The sequence below is a fragment of the Aethalodelphis obliquidens genome, unplaced genomic scaffold, assembly GCF_003676395.1.
Source record: "Aethalodelphis obliquidens isolate GAN/ISIS:26980383/991018 unplaced genomic scaffold, ASM367639v1 scaffold1, whole genome shotgun sequence".
NCBI lineage: Eukaryota > Metazoa > Chordata > Mammalia > Artiodactyla > Delphinidae > Aethalodelphis > Aethalodelphis obliquidens.
The window spans coordinates 65,281,718-65,307,970 of record NW_020837945.1 but is presented as its reverse complement, the minus strand read 5'-3'; the positions used below and the strand labels follow the sequence as shown (position 1 = coordinate 65,307,970).

The following is a 26,253-nucleotide window of genomic DNA, read 5'->3' as shown; positions in this document are numbered from 1 at the left end:
CTGTCTTAGATAAATAAATACACTTTTGGTTATCTGAAATAAAATATATACCTAAGATAAAATCTAGGAAAAATTTTTGAGGCAGAGTTCTTTTGGATATAATCCCTTTTCATGTCTCGGGGTGTTGAAATAAAATGTATTTCATTATTACTTGAGCAAAAAAGAAAGGGTTTGGGTCTCTATAGCAAGAAATGGCCTGATTGATACTCAATAAGCAGATCTGCTTGTTAGTGCACATAGGAGCCTGTAAATATGAAATGATTTTAGAAGAAAAATGTGAGAATAACTGCAGTCTTTTCTATGAAATAACATTTTGCTTTTTAACTTCCTTACAGTTCCTGTTTCATCGTCCATTAAGGCTGTTAAATCTGCTTATCCTTATTGAGGGCAGTGTTGTCTTCTACCAGCTCTATTCCTTGCTGCGGTCGGAGAAGTGGAACCATACACTTTCCATGGCTCTCATCCTCTTCTGCAACTACTATGTTTTATTTAAGCTCCTCCGGGACAGAATAGTATTAGGCAGGGCATACTCCTATCCACTCAATAATTATGAACTCAAGGCAAACTAAGCTGCCTCTCAACAGTGAGGGAGAACTCAGATAAAAATATTTTCATACGTTCTATTTTTTTCTTGCGATTTTTATAAATATTTAAGATATTTTATATTTTGTATACTATTATGTTTTGAAAGGTGGGGAGGGCAAGGGACATTAAATGTATCCATAAACAAGATGATGTGATCTTTCATGTGTTAGTATATCTGAATAATATACAGAGGAGAGGTGTGCCTCTCCAGTAAAGAGATTGATTTGTTTGTATGGCTCTGGAATAACTTATTCACTTATGAACACATCTCATATATCACTTGACACAGTACCTTTTGTGTGTCTACTTTCCTTCTAGTCTTTCTCATTATCTTTAGTCCTTAGCTGGCCTTATTGCTACAGAAAGAGAGAGATCAGTGGAGTTGCCTGACAGCACTCATTGTCTTTTTTTTCTGATTGGCAGATAGTATTGGAATGCATGGGGCAAAAGTGGGTTTTCGTCCTGGTGGGGTTCTCTTTGCTGCCTACTGGGAGGAAGCATTTCTAAGGTAGGAACTCAGCGTTCTATCTGCTGTATGACATTTAAATATACTTTTGTGTAAGCTTTTACTCTGAAACAGGATATTGTTCTCATTTTCCCTGTTCTTTCACTTCTTTTGCTTGTAAAGATTTTCCTTTTATTGTTAGCTGTTTTGAAAGAATACTTTTTAGGACAGAATAGAGTGCCCAAACTTATGAAGGAGCTGGTGTGTGACTAGATCAGTGGGAGAAGATGAGCACATATCCCCTGGGCTGGGGTCTGGGCAGGTTGAAGACACCAAGTTACTGGAGGAATGGATGCAGTCTAGCAGCAACTCTGCTACAGAGGCATGTTTAGAGTTACCAGCAGAAGTGAAATATGAGAATTTACTTTTTTGTCCTCAGGTAGTTTGATCTGTGTGTGTTTTGAATTTCATACTCCAGAACCTTTATGTCTGTGAGCATTAACCCCTTTCAGTCCATTTTCTTGAGAGGTGATATACTTAGTCAGTTGATGTCACTAGTCATCTGAATTTCTGAGGCCTTGTCTTGAGAGCCTGAAATGTATTCTCATGTGTTTTCTATGCTCACTTTGGCTTTTTTACACTGAAACACAATATGGCTTATGAAGTAAAAAAAAAAAAAAAAAAAATCACGTAATTCATAAACTGGCTCTGAAAACAGTTCTTGCAGAAGAGTTCCCAACAGGTTTTCAGCAAAGGCAGCATTGTGAGGAGTAGGTGTGTGTACAGCTACCCAGGGTGACTACTATGTGTAACCATTGTTTCCTTAAATATTTTGATGGATACACTTTTTTTTTTTTAAGTTACATAATTTGGTAGTCAATATGAGTGTATTCAGTCATTCAACAAATACGTGTTGGCCACCAGGCACTATTTTATGCACTGGGGATATAGCAGTGAGTGAGAAAAGCAAAGGCCCTACCTCAAGAGCTTACCATGTGGGGGGCGGGGGGTGCAAAATATGCTGTAAACAAACATATAATTTAATGTCTCCTGGTAGTAGCAATAGGTGTGGTAAAGTGAAAATTAAAAACAGATCAAGGAAACAGAAAGTGCTAGGAATGGCATTGCTAGAAGGCATCTTTTTTTTTTAAAATAAATTTATTTATTTATTTATTTATTTTTGGCTGCGCTGGGTCTTCGTTGCTGCGCCTGGGTTTTCTCTAGTTGCGGCGAGTGGGGGCTACTCTTCGCTGCGGTGCGCGGGCTTCTCATTGCAGTGGCTTCTCTTGTTGCGGAGCACAGGCTCTAGGCATGCAGGCTTCAGTAGTTGTGGCTCGCGGGCTCTAGAGCGCAGGCTCAGCAGTGTGGTGCATGGGCTTAATTGCTCCACGGCATGTGGGATCTTCCTGGACCAGGGCTCGAACCCGTATCCCCTGCATTGGCAGGCGGATTCTTAACCACTGTGCCACCAGGGAAGTCCCTAGAAGGCATCTTCGAGGAGATGATTTCTGAGCAAAGATCAGATGAAGCAAGACTGAGGAGAATTCCATGTTACAGTAACAGCAAAGTGAGTGCCCTCAGGTGGGAATAATTTTGGTACATTGGAAAAATAACAAGATAACCAGTATGTTGGTTGTTTTTGTAAAGTGGTTCAGCCTAAATATGGTGGTTCTTGAGTGGGGGAAGGTGGGAAAGCTGCCATCTCAATATTCTTTCCTTAGGGTCTTGAAGATACGCTTCTTTTGACTAATATTTTGGTGAGATTACTTGACAGCTAAGAGCAAAATGGGTGGCCTGGGCATAAAGATGTCTCATCATGATGGCCCCAGATTGGTTCGTAGCCCAGATAACTGGGCTAATAATAGACTAGTCTATTATTAGAGATAATAGACTAGTCTTTACACGCAGGCTCAGCGGCCATGGCTCACAGGCCCAGCCGCTCCGCGGCATGTGGGATCTTCCCGGACCGGGGCACGAACCCGCGTGCCCTACATCAGCAGGCGGACTCTCAACCACTGCACCACCAGGGAAACCCAATAGACTAGTTTTGAAAGCTGACATGATTCGCCCTTCTGGTTTGACCTGTCTTGGCCATATTCTAAAGAAGTAGCACAGGAGGACCAGATGCCAACCTGGCCAAACAAATGAGTGAATATAATAAATAAAAATTAATTTTGACTAAAGGAATTGCAAAATGCCCCCCTTCTCCTTCCAGATATGACAGCATCAGGAAGATAAAACCCTTCAGTTCATCATGCTTCTACTCATTTTAGCTGACATTTGTAGATGCCACATTCAGATGGGGGAGAGAAGAATTACTAGTTACCTGTGTATCCTATTACTTAGGGATCATGTGATATAAAGGACACCATCTTTGTTTAGTGATAGGGGGAGATGCATGCCCATTAAAGAATGGCCTTTTTTTGGTAATTGTTAAATATTGGCAAATGGTATGTGGAAAAAATGGTATAGCAAAAGATCAGTTAGGTGAACTTGGGATACTGGAAAAGGAAAGAAGTTGCTTGACCAGTTGTCTGGGTGGCTTAAGGTGAGTAAATGTGTCAGAGTAGAGGAGGGTAGTTCACAGGCATTATTAGCATGATGGAAACGTTCCTCAATATCCTGTTTACTCTGATTCCATGTTTTATTCCCTAAGCTGCTTTCCCTCCCCTCCCTATCAATTACCTCCACACCACCCCTCTCATTTCTATTTACTGAGCAATTACTATGTGCTAGATACTGCTGAGTGCCAGAGATACTCATGTTCAGAGTGCATTTACTAGAAGGCAAAAAAGTAAATAATTGTAACACAAATGTGCTCAGTCAAGGAAGTATATGCAAGAGACAGAATTAATGCAGGAAAATGATCAACTTTGCTGGAGCTGCAGTGTCAGGGAATGCCTCACTGCATCAGTAACACACATGATGCATTTTGAAGCAGCACTAGTTTACCACAGAGATGAGAGAGGGAGGGAGGGCTCATGCAGTGGGAACAGAAGAGGCAAAAACTCGCATAGATTTGCACTAAGTTTTTAACTAATAGTTCAATAACACTAAAGAGCTAGGCAAGGAATAGATTACAGAGGGACTCGAGTTCCACATTAAGTGGTTTGGATTTTTATTATCTTGTAGGTCACAGATTGTCAAAGGAGTGATCCTTGGGCACCGCATCAGATCTACTAAGTCAGAATCTTGAGGGTGAAGCCCAGTAATACATACTTTTCACAAGTACTTCAGGTAATTCTTAAGTGGACAGAAGGCTGGGGACTTTTGTAGACAGAAGCTATCTAATGAGAGATTTTAAGCTGAGGACTTAACGATGACCCAAAGAGTTTTCAGGTCAAGGGTTCTGGAAGTGTAATTTTTGGACCAGCAGCATTGGCATCACCTAACTGGGAATTTGTTAGAAATGGGAATTTTCAAGCCCTAACCCAAACCTAACAGTCAGAAACTCTGGATGAATACCTAGGTCTGTTTGAACACACACTCCAGGGGATTTTGATGAGAACCACTATCCTGTATTAGATAACTTTGGCAGCAATATGTAGGATAGGTTTGGAGAATGGGAGGATGTGAGACTTAAAGCAGGGAGACCAATTAGCCAACTATTTAAAAAGTCCATATAAGAGAAAATGGGAAAAGTTGGGGTGGGATGTCACCACTGTGTGATAGAAAAAGCCACGGACATGAATAAGATAATGTAGGGAAAGTATGTACAGTGAAAAAGGAAGGACAGAATTCTGATGAATAACAACATTTAAGGGCAGAGGAAGAGGAAGCTTTCAAATGAGCAACACTAAGGAAATGGAAGTCCAAGAGATGAGGTGAATTAGAGTTTCAAGAAAGGAATGATTACAGTATCAAATATAAAAGGTAAGTCAGGAGACTAAGAATTGACTGTTGGATTTGATTGTGAGACCACTGGTAACTTTAGTAAGATAAGTTTAATGAAGCAGTGAGGGTGGAGCTCGGGTGGCAGTTGGTTCAGAGTAGTGAATTGGGAAGAAGGAGCCGTTTGGAAGAGGAATAGCGCTTCTCCTGAGTTAGAAAGGAGTTTAGGGACACACGTATGAATAAGGGAAGTGGCAGTGTATCTGATAGCATAAACTTGTTAAGTAAGAAGTAATTATGTTTTCAAAGGAGTGGTCCATCTGGGAGGGGGAATAGCCTTTATGAGTTTTGGGAATGAGGCCACTGCTGAGGTGGTAAACCATAAATTTACAAAGGCTTTCTTCATGGTTTTACGATTTTCTGTAGTCTAACTCAAAAGACACAGTAAAAGGGTAGTAAGATGGGTGGTAAGAGTCCTGGTCCTGGTTTGGAGGTTTGCCAAGCAGGTATAGCTGAAGGACTAGTAGCCAAGGGAGTTATGAGAATAGCTGAGATGATGCACCTTGGGGTCTGGAAAGGCTGGGGAAGAAGAATGAAGTCTGGTGGAGTACTGGCCATCAGAAAGAGCAGGGCTGGGTCGGGCATTAGTGATCTTGAGCAAGTAGAAGGAATAAAGGAGCAAAGATAGGAGTTCTGAGAAGAATATGGGAGTTCAGGATCATAGAGTTCTGGGTTATGAAACAGCCTGATGTGTACCCCTGGAAGCAGATGGTCAAAATTCAGTAGAGGTAAAGCCGTAAGCAATTGTGGCAAGGGTGTAGGATGAGTTTTCCTCAGGAACGTTGAAGTCATGTAGGATGACGATGGGACAGGAGGTAGAGAGTCTGGTGCCGAAAACTGGGAAATCTGGCACACGGACTACATCATGGCCACAAAGAACAGAAAAGGTAAAATCGCTGGATGCCATAAATTTCAGTAATGAGATTTTTGCATGAGATGGGAAGAAACGGTGCAGAAGCAGGAGTGGGAAACTGGATAAAATTTCTGGGCTTTTTGTAGTCTGTGTAATGTGGGAAAAATGGGCAGGGAAAGAAGCGTCCTCAGGTGAGTGTCAACTTTTACTGAACTCTAAGAAGTGGAGGCAACATTCAGTGAAGAGATTCAAGGAGAGAAGCACTCTAGAGGAACTGGAGGAAAGATTAGGAGTGAGGGGAACTGTGTGTTGCCAGTTTGGCAGGGGGGAAGAGTGGTAGGCTTACTCAGAGAAACAGAGAAGTGTGGGGATCTGGGAGTATATAGGATAAAAGGCATTTATGGCAGCAATGAAGGAACAAGAGCAGGCCTGAGTGGTGTAAAGTTCTAAATAGAATATTGCTGAAATGCTAGAATTTTAATACCCTTGGCAACAATATTTTTCACTGCAAATATCACCAAGTTGTGAGCCTAGGCTGTATGATTGTTTTTTTAAGGGCCTGTCATTTCAGCTCATTGAGTGCCTCTCTCCCCTCCCCCAGACCCCTTCTGTGATAATATATGTCACGATAGCAAACTTTTGCTTTTTTTCCCTCAGAGCACCATTAACAAAAATCACTGAAAAAAATAGTCCTCCCTGACTAATTCAAGAAATAGAAAAATTGAGTTCACATCTTTGCAGGTAGACCCACATAACTCCTTAAGCTGTGGAGTTTTGAGAAGTAATAGCTTTTTTTCCTTCTCATTTTTCATGACAACATCCATTGATTTATACTGGGTATATTGGGTGACATGTATGATTGCAACAGTAAGAGAGTGAAGTTGCAAATATTTGACAATTATTAAGATGTAAAATAACAAAGCAAGAAAATTTTACTGAAGCAAATGATCAGGACTTGTGCTGTGAGGAGACCAAACCTTGAAGTAATAAAAAATGACATCAAACAGAACAAAGTAGAACAATGAGCCTGAATGCATAAAGTCCACTTTTCCTATTATTGATTTTGCTGATCCCATGTCCTCTAGTTCATAGTGCCGTCATGAGCATTATGTTTTATATCATTTATTAGAGTACATTTTTAAAGGATAACAATCTTTTAATTACACTTAAATGTCTCTAAGGATAGGTTTAATATTTATGCTTTTTTAATCAATAGAAAAACATTTTGATTATATCTTTGGAAACATATTTGTCAAGCTCAACAAACAGCTGAAATCACGTGGCTTTCTAATAGATTCCTTTGAGAAAGTGCTTTACCTTACAGAATTATAAGCCAGGAAGTACTATGGCATTAAGTTAATGCAAAGCATTGTGATTCATCCAGTAAAACACATGGCTCTGAATTTCATAGGTTTCGTATATGTAACTACATCCTCCTTCGTCCTCATAGAAGTGATCCCTGCATTGCTCATGAACTTCAACGCTACTAAATGTGTGCCAGTCGATCAGTGGTGGCCCCAATTTTATCCTATATGGACTTACCCTGATCTTAAGCAATCACCCTTCTACCATCTCCCATTCCTCTCCATGCTTGGCAAGGTGCTTGCTCCCTCTTCTGGTCTAACTTTGCTAGGAAAGGTGTTGACAAAGGAGGACACATGCTTTGTCATTCCACATTTTGAACTGACCTTCCTGCTGGAAATGCCTGAAATCATACTCCTGGCAACATTTAACCCCAAGATTCATGTTGTCATCAGATAGGACAGGTCATGGTAGAATGTAGTCCTAATCAATCCTGGTGGGAATTGGACCTACCCTGAACCTCTCCCATTCCAATCCCAGACAAATGAATCTTAGGTTTCCCAGTAGCTCTTCAGGCAGAACACAAGACCTGTGTAGACAATCGACTGACCCACCCAACTTTAGGCAAATGTGATTATCATGTGCTAAACATTAGACATGAAAGTAACAATTTATCTTGGACCTATGAGTTCATCATCAACAGGAGTTAACCCATTTTGTGATGATGGAAGTGTCTAAACCCCCCCCTCTCAGGGAGTATGGAACCCTGATGTTACCTGGCTCATTTGCCGAGATCCAACAAGACTTCACAGCCAAACTAATTAAGACCATGCAAAACCTCAGAACTATTTATTCTTAGTTACCACTTGCTAAGTTTTTAAGTGATCAAAGCAAAATTCTCAGCACCTGAATGTCTTCCTGGTACCTTCTACTGGATTTGTAATTGTGTTTAATTTGATTAAAGTCAGTAGGTAACTTGAACACTATTAGCAATCATATTAAAAGATGCTAAGTTGTTACCTGTTTTCCCCTGCTGCTTTCATTTGGTAACTTAATGGTTCTAGATCTTGCTCCTGGTTGCTTATAGGCTATTTCATTTGCTACCATCCCTCTCCCCTTTTTCATTAGACTCTTCAAGAATTTCAGAGTTCTGAGGTACCCAGCGCAATACTACTAAGCTCTTGATAAATATTGTCTGTTGAGGAGGATGATGTTTACATTTTTAATCTCCCCAGAATTCAGAATTTTGCCTTGGCCAATATTTTGAATTTTAGGGCTTAGATTAGGCTAACAGTGTCTTAATGGGGTTTTTGATCAGGACCCTTCATATTCCATTTGAAGCAGAGAATAAAAACTAAATTCCCTCTACCTGGTACATTTTGGCAAAAAAAAAAAAAAAAAAGGTTGGCCTGGGAGGGCCATTTTGCCAATAAATATAGGTTATTATCTTATTGGGCAACCATTAACACTGAAGGAAACATTAGAATATGCATGCATTTCACTTTAAATTCAGGATTTAAAATCAGCCCCCCCCCCCGTTTTGATGACTCATAGTTTATTTGAAGGTGCCTTTTGAGAATTTGTTTCTGTAGCCCTTTCTAGGGCACCATGTAGATCCTCCTATAAATAGCAGCACCTCTTCTCTCCTTCCCCTAGATGGAAGCAGGCAGTCTGGTTTTCATCCAGCCATTCTCAGGGGGTTCATTTTTCAGTCCCAAGTGGATGACCAAATAGGTAATCTCAGGAGATTTGGGGGGAACAATTTCAAGGGGAAAATGTAATGAGTTTTCCTTGTCATGGAATGGAATTTCGTCAGTGCCAGGCTAGCCCCAGCTCACAGGAAGTTTATGATTATGGAGAGGTCCATACTTCAGCAGCAGGACACTGACCAAGAAGGTGAGTCAGCTTCCAAGGCCTTCGGGATTGATTGATTGGGAAAGCTCAGAGTAGGGAATATCTCCAGACAGTTGTCACACACACTGTGTGTGTGTGATGACATGTGGATGATATCCACACACACACACTTCTGAAGATGATGCTACAAATGAAAGATGTCAGAGTCTAAGGAACATGGCAGTCATTTAATCAATCTACATAGGTGCCTCAAGTTGAACTCACTTATTATGGAAATGGTGGCTTCTCAGTCTATCCTCAAATAAAAATATATCCTCTAAGTGTTACAAAAATTTTAAATAATCATAAAATAGTTTAAATATTTCATTACTTGGCTCAGAGTTCTGATGGTGAAGCAAAGTGCAGTTCCCTCCCTCTCTCACATCCTAACTGGAACATGGTCTTTATCAAAATGTAGACACCACAGTGTACTGATATTGACATAAAGCCTGTCTGCCACATTTTCTGATAAGGCAGAAATGTACTTTTCAAATCTCCTAAACACGGCTTTCCTCATCTGGCACCACTATATTCCTTCACCTTTCTTGCCTAGGGGAAAAATGCTATACCTTAGGACTTTTCTTACGGGTTTACATCTCCTTGGCTGTTGGTCCAATGTCTGCTCACCCAATGCAAAAACCACTGACCAAAGGCCTATTAACTGCTCCCCTTGCTCACTCAGTGCCCTCTGAGAGCAGAACTCGTCAGCTGGCTTGCCATTTATCTGTCACAGACACTGGCTTAAAAGGTATAGGACAAGATTTCAAAACTCTCTGTAAGGCTTCTCAGGGGAGAAGGGAGAGAGGAATATGTATCTGTTGCAGGACATCAGCTTCCAGTTTCTCACTGGAGGAGGTAACTTCAGTTCAGCCCCTACCCAGCCCATTGCCAGCCTTGGTTGTGAGGTCTGCCCAGAGGTACTGCTAGCTCTTAGAGAAATGTCTGCAGCGATTGAGCTTCTGGACAGAGTTCAGCCAGCCTTGAACCTGAGAAGAGGTGCATAGAGCTAAAAATAGGTCCTATCTTTCTTTGTTTCTCAAACAAGATAGTTGTCTTAGAAGGTTTGAAAGTGTTGATACCATGATGGGTTTTGCATTGAGAAGGGCTCCTGTGAAGCCCTTTTTGGAAGAGCACCAAAAATCTGCCAGCAGGTTATGTTAATTCTCCTTCCTCTCTCCAGCTGAAAAGGAAAGAACCATTTGAAGTTCCAAATAACTGAAATAAAATCAGATTGGTTTATTGCTTCTGCTTGCATATAGACAGGAGAAGAGCAAATTTGAGTGCCTGGGGTGGGTGCTGGATGAAGGGAATTATGGAAGGGGGAGGGGTGTCTCAAATCTGCTCTTGACCAATGGAGGGGGAGGGAGGAAGGAAGGTACCCACTGGCTAAAATGAAATACATTTTCAAGAAGGGCAGCTCTCACCAAGCGGGAGTGATGGCCACCCTGCAAGGGTTCTTCCCGCTCCTCCTAGGGCTCCCCGCTTATCCTCTCTGGTACTCTGGTCCCAGCCTAGTGTGGAAGGAGAGTGAAACTGAGCTAGAGGTGTTTTCTGTGAAAGTCCCACCAATTTATTAAACCCTTAACGTTTGGAGGGTAGTTCTGCCTATGTGTGAGGCTTTCCTCTTTGATGACAATCTGTTCGTGAACTCTGATATTGGAAGGAGAGCAGATCACTATCTCATACTAAATGAAGATTTAGCACATTTCACTGAGGTAACCCTCAGCTCAGCCCCCACCCTGCCCGACTACTGGATTTATAAATCACAGGGCAGGATCATGGCAGCTGGAGTCCCAAATTAATAAAAGCCAGAGCCGGAAAGTCTTCTTGGATTGTGCCAGTCTCAGAGTTTGCTCTTGAGTATAGATTCTGATTTTCTATGCTGGTATATGGAGCCATCTGGGATAGATCTGCAGGGATTCCAGGGAAAGCACGGCTATATTCACCCACCTGGATGTCTAAGTGTACGTTAGTTTGCATTTCCAAACCTGCTTCTACTCTGGATAGTACACTTTTACAAAGCTTATCAGAAAACTGGTCTAAAAGAACACATGCTTTAAAGAGCATTAAAAAGCATGAAGTAAATAGGAGGCCTTCAAACCTCAATAGCAACATTTTCCAACACAGGCAAAGGATTTCTCTTTCTTTCAAAAGACATCACATCCAGCTCTCAACAGTACTAGATAATGGCAATGGGGGAGTGATGCAACTTATAGCCCCAAATATCACTGGAGGCCAGCATTTCATCCTTTCCCCTAACCTGACTTTTCCCTGCCTGCTCAAATAGGCTTATTTAAATGTCATCTCTTGGTCCTTCCCTTGACCTCTCTCCTGGCAAATGGCCTAATTAATAAATGGTCAAAAGGCTGAAGAAAGAGAAGAGGCCAAAATAAGCCCGAACTTGGATAACCTCTGCCTGGAATAAAGGCAAGTTGCCGCTGTAATAACTTCCAGATGAATCATGACATTTTCTCAGACACCAGCAGATGAACTGATGTCATTCTATTTGCCTCCCATTTCTGCCATCCAGAATCACTGATCTCCGCTGGGGCTGGTAAAAACAGCTTGTTGAGGTCTCCAGTCTCTGGCCATTCTTAGGGATGGTCATTTTATTCCTAAGTGTAACCCCTTCTGGTGTGACCCATGTGTTTTCTGCCAACTCCCCACAAAGAAGGCCAGGGGAAATTGTCTGGGTGGGACTTCTGATAGGGGACAGCAGGACCTTGGAATCTGTCACTGTAGATGAGGGGGGCGGGTGGTCCATGATGGGAAAAGGAGGACTGAATAAGATTAGGCTCTGAGGTCTTCCTGGTCTTGACCTGTGGAAAGGCTTAGAACCCCCTGATGGTCGCTCTATTTTTGAAGAAAGAAGGTTGTCCCCAGATGGCTCTGTCTCTGATGTGCGCTTTCTACATTGCACTACTGCATCCTGAGTGGAGAGCAGGTTAACTAATCCTGGTTCTGGAGAAAGGGTGGATCCCTCGCACATGCGAGATGCAGTGGCATCCACTGGCAAGGACTCAATGGCTCCTGTATCTTGCTTTGGTTTCTCTTCCTTTGGGCTTTCCAAGGAGGAGAGAGAAGCATCTTGGGCAAGTTTCTGAGAGGTTCCACCAGTTGAGCCGGGTTCCTCTTGGTTCCTCTCCAGGGGCTGAGCCCCACTCTCCTCTGAGCTCTGAGAGGGCAGGGGCTGTGGGATCTGGGTGTACTGAATCTTGGGTGGAATGACTGGGACTGCCCTGGCCTGGCACATTTTGACCATGAAGGAGGTTCTCACAGCTGACACACTCACAGGAGCTGAGTTACGGCGGCCCGTCAGGGCATGAGCAACAATGTCCAGGTCCTGAGAGTCCTGGGAGTAAACCCTCCAGGGGTCTACTTTACAGTGAGATGAGGTCATCCATGTGATCTTTGGGTCTCCTGGCTCAGAGAGCTGCATTCCAGGTGAACCAAATGAGGCCACATTCTCAAACCGGAAGAGGTCAGTGATGGGAATGGCAGAGTCCAAGTTGAGAGAAGAAGGCCTATTTTTCCCCTTTAGGGGCCCACATTCAGTGCTCTTCAGCTGTAACTTTGGGGGATGCTCTCCAGGTGAGGTGCTGTCTTGCACACCCGGTGAATTCTCCTTGCTGTTTTCTGGCCCAGGATCACTACCTTGCTCATTTTGAGGGTTGTGTGGCCCCAGGTGTGTCCCCAGTTCCTTTCCCTCTGCTAGACTGACAGGGCTGGATTCTGCTGATTTGGGCTGCAAACCACCTGGTCCCTTCTGGTTGTGAGGAACCTCTGTCCTTTTCAGGCCAGAGAACTCTTGAAAGGACCTCATGGCTTTCTCATCCCATCCAGTAATCTCGCTCCTGGGTGTCAAGGGCTGCAGAGGGTTGGAATTCCTCTCTGCTTCAAGATTAGCACAGCTGCTGGAGGAGGAACCCTCAAGAGTCCACTGGCTCTTAACCGTGGTTTTGCCATCTAGAGAATGGCTCTGGCGAAGGCTGGGCCTGTGGGAAAGCCTCTTCTCCAACCGGTGGCCCTGGGGGCCCTGCATCTGGGCCTCTTGTACATCTTTAAGGGTGGGTGAGTGCAGGGGACTTGTCACCCACTGGGGCTCCTCCCAGGGCTCCACCATCTCCAGACCATGCTGGGCAATGTCTGTCACAGTGTCATCTTCATCACAGTCTGAGGGCTCCTGTACTAAGTGGGCTGCATCCTCCTCTCCTTGTGGAGAAATCTCAACCTCCCTGGTTGAGCTTGGAAAGCTAGAGCCTTTGCCCTCAGAAGCAGCATTCTTTGAATTTTGCTTTTCACTTTGTTCTGAAGAGGCCTCCTCTCCCTGACAAAGACTGGGAATCCCAGGGCTGCCTTTGGACTTCAGCTGATCTATATACGGGTTTGTTCTCAAATTCCCAGATGAGTCTTCTCTCTCAGGGCCACCCTTCAATAGCTGGACTGGAGGCGCCTCCTCCAAAGGAGTTGGAGGAGGAGGAGAAACAGGCAGGAGCAGAGGAGACAGATTCCCTGGGCCCCCCACCTCCGCTGCTGCTTGTGGAGGAGACTTCTCAAATGGAACCATTTCCAGAGGAGTCAGGCTGGCAGGGTCTGGGCGCTGGCCCTTTTCAGGCTCGGATCTATGGAGGATGCTGGTTGTCTCCGACTTCTCTCTACTGGCTGCTGCGGAAGTGCCCTGTGTGCTCTGATTGGTTGGATCCTTAGTCCACTCCTCCAGAGGGGCGGAAACTGGAGCTGGGGCAGAGCCACAAGGCAGGCTCCCAGGAGGCTCCGGGGAAGCAAAAGGCCCTGGACTAGACTCAAGAATAGGCTGAGTCGCGCCGGTCTTTAGAGCAGGTGGGGGCAAGGAGGAGAGTTCCTCCTCAGATTCAATAATTTTCAGCTCTTGTTGAATCTCAGGCCAGATCAGGGCGTTGGCCAGATCATCTTCATCCTGAAAAACATCAAGAAACTGATTACTTAGAACCAAAGACTCTCTCGGCGCGGACATCCGCACTGTTTCCCAGGGAGCGTCTAGGGACTGGAGCAGTGCCTGGCGGCGCTAACCTCAGCACACAAAGGATACAGTGTTAGTAATAACTGTGGCTGTTTATTCATGCTTACCGTGTGCCATGACATCATTAACTGTATTTTCTTAATTTCCCCAAGAACCGTAAAAGAGAACTACTACTGTAATTACTCCCATTTTAGAGATGAGGAGAACTGTGTTCAAATAGATTAAACATTTTACCAGAGCCACACAGCAGCAGACCAAGACTGAATTCCAGCTCAGCCTGCCCCAGAACATAAGCACTTAATCCTTGTGCACTGTTGCCCTAATAAAAAAAACCAACCCCTGATCTCATATAACCTCAGGTTGACCCGATGGCTCACAAGAATGAGAGTCTCCCAGTGGAATGAAATGGTAACTCTTGTCCTGACACCTGCTTTCCAAATAAATAAAAATAGCTTTCCCCTCTTATTACCAAAGAAATACATACTCCACATGGAAAAAAAGATTTGATACATATGAAAAGAAAGAAGGATGAAAAATAGCAAAATGATATACCCCCAATTCCCCACAGATAACCACTGTTAACTGAGATGGGTGCTTCCTGCGCCATCTTATTTGTTGTCCTTGTCTCCCCTCAAGTCCAGCTTCTCTCTGTCCTCCTCGGCTCCTCCCTTTCCCTACACAAAGCCCACAGCTGCAGAAAGGAAAGGGATGAAGGGAGGCCTGGTCAGGGCCAGGGAAGCAAGTTTCAGTTCCTTTTGCTTCTTATCTCAAGGCCTAATTCTGTCCCGAGGAGAAGCAGTTTGGGGAGGCATTTCTATCCTGAGGGGCGGATGGCCCTTCTGGGAAGTCTGACATGCTACCCACCTGACATCACTTCTCCCCTGGCTCTGATCACACGTCATTTCACATTACAGTTAATTGGACGCTTGTCTTATCTTTCCCAATGGACTGTGAGTTCCTCCATCAGGAACTGTGTTCATCCATCTTTGATTCCTCAAGGCCAAATGATGCCTGGTATACTGTGAGTAACTGCTCAATAAGAGGTCTGTGAATTTGAGTGGGTTCATTGTTTTCTTTTATTTCCTTCTGATAACTGTCCGGGAGTAGGATTACTTGGTCAGAAGGCAGGGGTATTTTTGAGATCTAATTCTACTATACTGCATTTATCTGTGTACATTTCTATTTTGCCTACTAGACTGTGCCCTCCTTCAGGTCAGAGGCATCTCTTTACTCTCTGCAGCTCCTACATTATTGATCTCTTACTAAGAAACAATACATTTAAATGAATAAATGAACATCTAAACTCCCCTCCACCCCCAGTCTGCCACTTCAGTTAAGTGGACCATAGTGCATGTTTCGCTCAGATGAGAAACTCATGGGTTGTCCTTGATTCTTCCTTCTCCCTCAGTCCTTATCCAATCCTTCACCAAGTCCTATTCACTTGACGTTCCAAATAGCTCTGAAAGCCTTCCATTTCTATCCCCGGTTCCCCCACTCTAGTCTAAGCCACCATCTTTTCTCCCCTGGTCTGCCACAGACTAGCCTTCTAATTGCCATCCCTGCCTCCTGTCTTGCCCTTCTCCAAGCCATTCTCCTCACAGAATAGAGTGACCTTTAAAAGATAAAATTCGGAGCAAATCAGAAGAGTTTCCTTTGCCCTTAGGTTAAGCTCCAAATCCCTTCCAAGCAACCCTGCCTGACGTGGCTCCTGCTTTGCTCTGAGCCGCACTTGCTCTAGTCCACGTTCCCGTTCTCCAGCCTTGTTCTTATTCCTTGAATGTTTCGTGCTCTTTCCCATTTCAAATTCATGGCACATCTTACGCTTTCTGCCTGAGAGTCTCTCCCTTCCTACTCTGCTCCCTACACCTTTCTCCTAGCTAAGTTCTCAATCTAAATATCTATTCTTCAGAGAAGCCTTCCCTGACCCTTGTGACCCTCCCCCTCTGACTAGGTTGCATCCCCCTGTTATATGCTCCCACAGAACTCATACTTCCATATCACCCTAGAAAAGACTTGGTTAATGACCCTTCACCTACTAAGCTGTCAGCTCCAAGAAGACAGTGATGGTGACCGTCTTGCACACTGCAGTGATCCCAGTGCTCATCAGAGTGTCTGACACAAAATAGGCATTTAACACATTTTTAAATGAATGAATGAATTGCCGCTTTTACTTGTTTCCATGAATCCAGCCTGGTTCTCCTTCTAGCATTAACTTCATCTGCTTCTCAAAGCAATGTCATTCATACTTGATCCCTCCCCAGATTCAATCCCCATAATACTCTTTGCAACCTTCTCCTTCTATAAATACAAACACACCTTACAGGAACCCTTATTCAGCCCTCCGGAGGCCACTGTGGTGTGCCTGCACTGCCCTAACTCCCAGTCCACAAGCCTTTTGTGCGTGTCCCAGAAACCAAGTTCCTGGAAGCAAGTTAAAAGGCAAAGTTTTCTTTTCCCCTTTGGCACACTCCTCCAGGTCACAGAGCTATTTATCAAATGTAAGACTCCTCCCTGGATGTCCCTGGAAAACCTCCTCATGACTTCATCTTGAGCAAGGATATCCCCCCCGCAAAAGACCTTGGAGAATCCCACCCCTAAAAAGTGGAAAAGGTTTAGTACGCTCTGGCATCATGTTTTAAGTTCTCCAGAGCCATAGGAGGAAGGAGTAGATCCTGAAAATCTTACAGAAGATTTTTACAAATAAACATAGACAACTGTCCATCCAGGATGTCTGGAAGAAGAGAGCTGGCCCCCATGAATGGTCATCACGTTTGGGACCAGGACACGAGAAGCAGGTTTTGCACTGCTTCCGGGATTGAATGTCATTACATTCCCAGGACATGTTACTGGTTTATGGTGACTTCAGGTCAGAAATATTTATAGAGTTGAGTCGGTCCTAGGGAATCTGAGCTGGATGGTTACTTCGTATCACCATAGGATCCCTGACAAGTTCACTGCAAAAAAATCCCAGACCTGATTAGAAGGCTGTGCCGTAAAGTCCCCTTGGCAGAAACTGGTTCTTCAAACAAACAACAGCAACAAAAAACTTTAGCTGGACCAGGCAGTGAGTCCACCTTACCATCTCATGGAGAAACACTGCTTCACCTCTGGCCCCAGGGCTCTCCTGCAGAGCGCTGGATTCCACCTGGCCAGTCTCTCCACCCTCCTCCACCGCCTTCTCTGCATCCAACTTCTTCTCTAATTCACTTGAATGTCGAGAGCCTAGGGAGTGTTCTGAGGTTTTCTTCTCCGGTTGGCCGCCTGGCTCCTGGGGAAGGCCTTTGCTGCATTCCAGTGCTCTCACTGCATCTGGTCCTGGCTTAATATTCTCAAGCGCTGCCTTCTTAGGTACAGATGCTGCAATGAGGATGAGAGTTATCAGTGGAAGGAGACTCCCTTCAAGAGAGGCCATTCCCCGCACAGTCTTTGTCCCAGACTAGTTCTGTGTCACATGGATGGAGGGAATTCTCCCAGCTCACTGCCCCCTCACATTCTTTACCCTTTCCTCCTACCAATGATCTGTCCTCTGATCCCAGAGTCTCAGACTGTTGGAGATGGGAGGGACCTTGAAGATCATCTAGTCCAGTGGTTTTCGATTGGCAACCGTTTGCCCCTCCCCTCTCCAGGGGACATTTGGCAATGTCTGGAGACACTTTTGGCTCTCACAACCGGGTGGGGGGGAGTGGCTACGAGCATCTAGCGGGTGGAAGCCAGGAATGCTTCTAAATATGCTACAAAGCATAAGACCGCCCCCCACAAGGATTACCCAGTCCAAAATGTCAATAGTGTTGAGGTTGAGAAAGCTGGCGCTAATCCAATCTTTTGCCTGTTGCCTAAGGTCACAGAAACCTGTGATTTACACCAAGCTACAAAGATGTATTATGATTATGATTGCAGCTTCCCGTGTGACTCTTCCCAGGGGTGATCTGCACATCAGTTTGGATATATCTTTATATCTAAAGTGATTAAGCTCTGATCTTAAACATCTACCAAGACACTAGAGAGGGAGGCAGACTTCATGTTTGGCCCCTACTGCCTTGCCTGAAGAAGGTCCTATTTCACTGTATAAGGCTGTTTCCACAATGTAGGATTACAGACTCAGTACTTAGCACAGTGCTTGTTACATAGCAGATCCTCAGTGATATTATTATTGTTTACATTGGAATTAACGAAACCTGAGTTCAAATGCTAGTTTCTCAGTGAATCTTGTAACCTTGATACAATGGCATAATAATATATTACAGGGCTGTTGTGAGGATAAAGTAGATTAGAGAGGCAAAGCACTTAGTACAGTGTCAGACATACAGTAGAAGCTCAGAAAAGTTTACTGATTGAGAATGAACTCTTCTCATTGCCTCTAGTTATGCTGGTGACTTAAGGCCTCTGACCACAGTGCTGGCTTTAAAATCAGACCCAGTAGTAGCATCCTGATGTCAGAACTAATAATGCTTCAGAACTGACAAAGTGCTATTTTCCTCTGCCCATCACTTAGCAGGCTTGTTTTTTGAAATTTAACTTAATTTTTGAATATGTAAAACAACTACAGAGTTGAAAAGTTAAAAGTATATTAAAAAGTGGTCTCAGAAAAGTTTTGCTTTCATCCCTGTTGCTTCCATTCTGTTCCACACCCCCACTGTCTCCTGTGGACAACCATTTTTACCAGTTTCTGGTTTATTCTGCCATAGTTCATTTTTGCATATATAAGCAGATACTTGTACCATATATTTTTTATTCCCCACCTTTATTACACAAATTATAGCCTGTGATTTATACTATTCCATGTTTTGCATTTTTTTTCACTTAAGAACATATCTTGAAATCTATGCCATATTAGTAATATAAGTAGGTTAACCGTTCTTTAGGATGTGGGCTAGTTTGAGTTCCTCTCAAAGTAGAGCCTGAGCCAAGGTCCTGGCAGCAGGTCGCTTATTTGAAAGGTGGTCCCAGGAAGCAGGAGTGAGGAGGTGAGACAGTGATGGAGGAAAAATCAATAAGTGGTTACCACAGTGAGCAACCAGAACTCAGTCCCTGGTGACCCTCTGAAGAACCACGAGGAATGTGCCCCATAGTTATTCCACCGAAGGGTGTATGGCTGGGGCATTAATCCCCTGACTGCCATCTCCTATTGGGTGAGAGCTGCCTCAGTTAACTCTCCATATACTTCTGGGCTTTCCTGAGCAAGGGCTGGGTGAGTTCCTCCCTTCAGAAATAGCCCCGAGGCAGAAAACCAGAAACACAAGGCAGACACTTCAGATACAGTGCCTTCCGTGTGCAAACTGTCCCCCGCAGATGAACAAGAGTTTGAGGAAATGGTGCCGGGCCCACAAAACTATGGACTCCATGGGACTCAACTGTGAGTGATGCACCTTAGTTATTCAATCCATCTCCTAAAGGTGGACATTTGGATTGTTTCCTGTTTTTTGCTATTACAAATAATGCCATGATGTGCATACACATTTTGTACTTGTGCAGCTATTTATTTAGAATAAATTCTTGGAAGTGAAACTTCTGGGTAAAAGGGTAATGCGTCAGTGATTTTTTTTTTTAATATTTTTTTCCCATTTTACTAAGAACTCTTAGTTGGATGTTTGCCAGTGTCTCTTTTTGTAAAGCTCAGGGTCTTCCATTCATTGACTGTGGACTCTTAAAGTGAGGAGTGGAGGAAGGGTCTGCATGACATGTGAGCTTGTTCAGATCACTCACTGTCCTGCTCAAAGCCCTCCTCACTCTGGCTCAGCCACACATTCTCTCTTCTCCACTCCCCTGCGTGACACTGAGCAGACCTGCTACCCCTGACAGGCCTTATACTCCCCTGCTCTGGTCCTCCCTGAGACTCGACTCTAACCCAGTCTTCAAGACGCTAACCTAATAACACCTCTTTTGGAGCCTCCCCAGACCACGCTCTCCTTCCCTCCACTTCCTGCAGCACTCACTGTAATAACCCGTGCGGTGCCAAGCCATCAGGTTACCATTTTCTTTTCACTTGTATGTGGTGCCCATCCCTGGGTTAAGTTCCTCAGGACAGAGGCAGCATCTATGTCTAGAAACTATCTTCTAAGGGCCTAGGAGTCCAATATATATGGTTGCTGGATACTTGTAAGCTATAAAAGAGTCTCTGTAGCTCAGAAGGGAAGGGCATTGTCAGGTTCCCAGCATGGGATGCTTTATGCATGAACTGGGTGACCATGGAGACAGAGACTCCTAACGTCCCCTGGTATCCATTCTCTTCCTCATTTTGAAATAGACCCTTCCCTGCCGCTCAGGTTTCGCTAGGTACCTGGCCATCCAGCCAGAGATGCTTCTCAGCCTCCCTTGAAGGTCAGCATGGCCATGTGAGTTATGGCAGATGGGATGGAGGTGGAAGTGATGGGTGCAACCTCTGGGTCCACCCTTAAGTGGAAGCTGCTTGGGCGCCTCCCCTGGCCCCCTTCCCACAGGCAGGAATGTGATGGTGGGGGGTTGTTGCGCTCACTTTGACCACACAGGCAGGAACAACACCCCTGGGGACGACTGAAGGGACCTGGGACCCCAGAGCATCTCCCCGAGCGCATCCACCTACCTCTGGTATGCAAGATAGAAATCAACTCCCATCTTGTTTGAGCCACTGTGTTTTGTTCTCTATGTGACAGCAGCTTGGCCTGTACCTTAACTAACAGAACCATGGGTTTACGAGATAGGCAAAACATATTTTTGTAGGTAGACTCCTGTTTCAGATGCACTAAAATATAACTATTTAAAAGAATTCTTTTGTACATTCCTCAGAAGAAGAATGAGGCAACTCCTAATATCTCTTAGGGTAATTCTGGAGTTTGATTGATCAGGCCTCCTTAAATTTATATGGTTACTCTGAGCTCCCTCTAATAAGCATTTCTAGAAGGGGACCCAGAGAGCGTTAGTTGTAGCTTGTAAGTCAGCCCTTTTAGAAGGATCCAGTTTGTGGTCCTTTCCCCCCCACACCCCCCAACCCAAGGATGGAGGTTACCAAGACGTAGTCTTGAATCACAGAAGTCAGACAATTAATTACTATGACTAATTGAATAATCCTTTTTTTTTTTTCATTCAAAGCGATCAATGATCTAACTTTGAACACTTTAGTTATAATGCAATACTTACTTGGTATCTCTTACTTTTTGGGTTGCACTGGAATTTTGCCTAGTTTAGCCAAAAGTAGAAGAACGGGTTTGAGCAGAGTGACTAAAAATTTAAATCAGGTAACCTGGAAAATTGTCTTTAATTCTATTTCTTTTATCTATTGCTACCGTACAAAAGAAAGAAAAAATAATTTATTAAGGAAGGTGAAGTTCTTCATTTGGAATAATTATGGAGGAAGATAAGTAACCTACGTGAACCTAATTCCATCAGAGAGAAAGGTGAGGGGCCCTCTGCTGTCGCTGAAACTTTTGGCATCTCCCTCTGGCCGTTGGTCCTAGATCCACGTGGCTGCCTCCTACAGGGTCCCTTGTTCTGCCCTGGCTGCCACTAATCACAGTCAGGGAAGCAGACTGGAGTCTCCATCAGTGTCTTTCCAAGACCAATTTGATACAGATTGGGTATTCTGAATTACCGAGAGAAGGAAGGAGAGAGGGAAAAAAAGTAACAGACTGTCTGCCAAAGACCCCTTGGGGCTTGGGGACCTTCTCTTTTGGAAAGGACAGCCAATCACATAAAAGCCTTTGGAAACACTTTTTCGTCAAAGGCTGTGCTGCCTCTTCTAACCCTCACTCTGTTCCACCCACAGCAGCCCATGGAGCATTCTCCAGACAGGGCATCACTTAATTCCCCTACGTTTTTGCTCCTCTTTTGCCCCATCCTGAAGGGAAGGGGGAGGGGAAAGGGACTGATGTTCACTGAGCATCTTTTAGGACCACACCCTGAGCAGGCATTTCGTGAATATTTTCCCATGCGGACCTCATCCCAGCCCTTGAGATAGGAGCCATCCCTGCTTTGCAGAAGAGAAACAGGCTCAGAGATATCAACCAGCTGTCACACTGCCCCAAAATGGTGAAGCTCGGATCTGAATCTGCCCAGCTGGGGTCCAAAATCTATACACTTCTCACAACAGTCAGCACCTCTCAGCCCATAATGCCCTTTTCCATCTTTTCTGCATTCGGAAGTCCTACCCATTTATGAAGGCCCAAATGTCACCACTTCTGAGAAGTGTTCCTGGAATCCTCCTGAGAGGGCTGCTTCTTTTAGATGCCACTGAACTCCTTTCTGAACACCCCTTTCATGATACTTTGGGTACTTACACTCTCCCTCATTCAAAAAGCCCAAAGGAGCACATATTCAGACAAAACTCTAATTCAAAAAGATACACGCACCCCTACGTCCATAGCAGCACCATTTACAATAGCCAAGACATGGAAACAACCTAAATGTCCATCGACAGATGAATGGATAAAGAAGATGTGGTACATATATACAATGGAATACTACTCGGCCATAAAAAACACACAAAATAATGCCATTTGCAGCAACATGGATGCAACTAGAGATTGTCATACTAAGTGAAGGAAGTCAGAAAGAGAAAGACAAATACCATACGATATCACTTATATGTGGAATCTAAAATATGACACAAATGAACTTAATCTACAAAAACAGAAACAGACTCACAGACACAGAGAAGAGACTTGGGGTGGCCAAGGGGGAGGGGTTGGGGGAGGGATGGAGCGGGAGCTTAGGTTTAGTAGATGTAAGCTATGATATATAGGATGGATAACAACAAGGGCCTACTGTATAGCACAGAGAACTATATTCAATTTCCTATGATAAACCAAATGGAAAAGAATATAAAAAAAAATGTGTGTGTGTATATATATGTGTATAACTGAATCACTTTGCTGTACAGCAGAAATTAACACAACATTGTAAATCAACTATACTTTAAAAAAAAAAAAAAAGTCCAAGGGGGGTGTTAGGCTACTTCCACAAGCTGACCCTGTGCTGCAGGTGGGTGCAGAGTTTCAGTTTCCCTTCCTAGTTTGGAGCTTGCTGGGGGAAGGGATTGCATCTTAACAATCATTTTAACTCTACAGCCCATAGCAAACACGCGAGGTATCATGGCAGAATGCTTAAAAGCATGGATTTTTAAAAATCTGGATTAAAATCCTGGCGTTTACATTTCCTTGCCATGAGTCCTCGGGCAAGTTAACAGATTCCTCTCTAAGCAAATGGGGATAATAGTAACTACCTATACCTCATGGAGTTGTGGTGAGAAGAAATGCAATAATACATGTAGAACACTTAGGACAGTGCCTGACACCATGATAGGTGATCAGAAAAAGCTAGCTTATATTAATTTTTATTTTTGTGTATGGTGTTGGGGTGTGTTCTAATTTCATTCTTTTTTACATGTAGCTGTCTAGTTTTCCCAGCACCACTTCTTGAAGAGACTGTCTTTCTCCATTGTATATTCTTGCCTCCTTTGTCATAGATTAGGTGACTATAGGTGCATGGGTTTAGCTAATATTAATTGAAATAGAAATATTCTTAAACCACAATGAGCATTTATTGGTTTGTCTCTCAGCCATCCTTTCCTCTGAGGTTCTCATTACTTCCCTTTTGTGTGGCTCACAGTTGGTTGTTGGTTCTCACTCCAGAGATGGCCCAGGGACTCTCGCTTGGCCAATCTTAGAATCCTATTAGTCTGGCAACAGTGACTGGTCCAAGGCTGGGCATGTGGCCCAAGCAGGCCCAAACACAGAGTCCTCCCTGTGTTTTTTTTTTTAAAGGAAATTGGGAGGAGGATGCTCTTTCTCACCGCTAGGGCCGCTAGCCGTGTTCTCTGCAGATGTGAGGTAGAAATGTGGGATGGGTGGACTGTGTCTGGAAGAGTTGAGTCCCCAGTTCCAGCTCTGCATTCCATTCTGTGAGCTTTCCCTCCTGCCTTACATTTACTGAGTACTTGCTGTGTATTAGACCCTGTTCTGATAGCTTTACATCTATTAACTAATTTAATATTCACAACTTAATACTAACATTATCCCTATTGTACAGATCAAGAAGCTGAAGCATGGAGTGGTTGTGTTAACTTGCTGAAGATTGTACAGCAAAATGGCTGAGCCTATACTTGTACCAGGCAGTCTGGCTCCAGAGCCCGCAGTCTTAACCACTTCACTACATTGCCCTGCAAACTCTGTTTAAGTCTGGTTTTTCCTCTCTTGCAATGGAAAGAGACCCTCTCCCTTACTTTACCTGTAGAAGTCTCAACTCCCAGTGGCTTCTCTTCAGGCCAATCTCCACTCTCTGAGCCCTGGAGAGAAAACTCTTCCAGGCTGGAAAGAGACTGTAGCTCCTTTGGGGGGGTTCTGCATGGGGTGCTGTTGGTGCTGATGACGGCTGACACACGGAGTGGCACGGACACAGCAAAGGGCTTGGAGATGTTCAGGGCCTTGCGCTGGTGACGGGGAGAGGGCTCCATCTGGAAGAGGCTGCTGGTAAAGACCGATTTGCTGGGGCTGTCGTTTGAGGTGTAGAACATACCCAGCATCTTCGGGGCTGTTTGCTCGCTCTCGGGATCCTCGATGGGTCGGAACACCTTCAGCTGCTCAGGCGGGGCCCGGGCCTGAGCGCCCTGCAGCTGGCTTCGGTCGCTGCTCACGTCAAAGCCCCCCTCGGCCCCCGCCGGCATCCCCTCCTGGCCCCATTCGCCCTCTTGCTTGCTGAGGTCACATGAGCTGCCAGTGCTAGTCGAGTGCATTTTCGCTGCTGGAATGAAAAATCCACCAGTGGTGACTGTTCGATTGAAATTTCCTTTGGTTTCTTTCCCTAGTGAAAAAGCAAACAAATGTGGTCAGCAGCCTGAGCACACACATCACTGAGCAGCCTTCCAGTAAGGGCAGGCACGCAATACTTGAATATTGGAAAGGCATATTATGATAATAAGGGCATAGCTATCCTAATAAAGACAGGTACATAACATTTGGTTGACAAGAGGAAACATCTCCCTATGTGCACAGAATCTTGTCATAATGCCCTGATAGAACCATTTTGTTGTATCATATGTATCTGTTTTAAACTTTGCAGGTAGAGCAGTTTCCAAAAGACAGACACTGCTGAAATTGCTGAACAGAGCAGTCATCCACCAAGCATTAAATGTAGATCATGAAAAAATAAAAGAAGGTGGGAGATGACAGAATGATGTTTGCTCAGAATGAAGATAAGAAGGCCAAAATAACAGAATCTTGTTTCATTTTAAAACTTTAAAACTTATTGTTTTAAGTCTTCTCTGGCAGATGGACCCAAACAGGGGTTTGATTTCCCAGCAAGGAAACAAATGCTGTTCTCAGCTAGACCTTTTTGCCTTTTCCCAGGCTTCCTCCTGCTGATTCAGAGGATGAGAAACTAGAAATGTAAATTAACTAAATGTTAGAAAGCACAGTTGTGAGGAGTGAGTTCCTGACTGACTTAGAAGTGAAGGCAAAGAAGAGAAAAAAATCTGTGTGTGAAATAAATAAGCTGGGAGACAACAACTGAATTGCCAGGGATCTGGAAAATAATTCCCAACTAGGCACTAAGTGCTACATCTTAGGTAACATTAGGTTTAAAATTCTTAGGAACCACTCTGTAGGAGAAGTGTAATTATCTCCCTTAACACATGAGGAAACCGAGACTTGAGAGGTTAGATAACCTGCCCAATGCCCACGGAAGTGGTGACCTAGCTTTTAGTGTCTTTTTTGTTTTGTTTTTTAGCTTTTGAAATATTAAATCCTGCCAAACTGGGCAAGAACTGCCCCCAAGAGGTTTCAAAACCAAGCAAATTGATGAATATAAAGGTGAGAAAATGCTAAAAGGATTGAGGCAGCTTAAAAAGATGTCATTGAATATTTTACAAGTTTAGTATTATTTTTTGAAAGTTGTTCTAAAGATTTTGTTTTGTTTCAGGCTGCCTCATTTATCAAAGAGCAACATACCTTGTATTAAAGGGATTCGAAAGTCATGGTATAATCATGGGGGAGTTTAAACAGTCTGCTGCTAGGGAAGCCCTGTGTATTGCCAGTTGTAGCAGTGCTTGTTGGCTGCTTAACAAAAACAGAAGCAAGGGCTACAGGCAAGTCAGCCCTTAAGGCTGGAGCTGTAAGAACTAACATGGTGAGGTGCCGCTTTGGTGATGGGTGTAACCTGGCATGCAACTGTATGTACATCTGCTCCAACCAGCAATGACCAGCTACGTGCCAGGCTGGTGCCTGTCAGTGTTTATTGATGAATGAAGGAATGAATGACTCTACCAACTCAAAATCATGACTTGACAAACACAATGAAGCTAATGCCTACGGAAGCACC

General features: G+C 44.1%; 2 protein-coding genes across 3 annotated transcripts in view; one reads left to right on the top strand and one right to left on the bottom strand.

Annotated features, from left to right (window-relative positions):
• TMEM39A (transmembrane protein 39A) overlaps positions 1-815 on the top strand; it is a 30,404-nt gene extending 29,589 nt beyond the window's left edge. Inside the window, exon 9 of one of the 2 annotated variants that reach the window (XM_027105385.1) lies at positions 336-815. In XM_027105385.1, the coding sequence (XP_026961186.1) occupies positions 336-569 (234 nt within the window). In that variant the 3' untranslated portion in view covers positions 570-815. The remainder of the gene's footprint in view (positions 1-335) is intronic. The other variant, XM_027105398.1, reaches the window with a different exon arrangement.
• Positions 816-6,880: 6,065 nt separating this feature from the next.
• Positions 6,881-26,253, bottom strand: part of ARHGAP31 (Rho GTPase activating protein 31) — a 113,773-nt gene continuing 94,400 nt past the window's right edge. The window contains exons 10-12 of the mRNA XM_027105378.1: positions 24,166-24,738; positions 17,048-17,325; positions 6,881-13,905 (exon numbers count right to left, since the gene is read on the bottom strand). Coding sequence (XP_026961179.1) covers positions 11,467-13,905; positions 17,048-17,325; positions 24,166-24,738 — 3,290 coding nt within the window. The 3' untranslated portion in view covers positions 6,881-11,466. The remainder of the gene's footprint in view (positions 13,906-17,047; positions 17,326-24,165; positions 24,739-26,253) is intronic.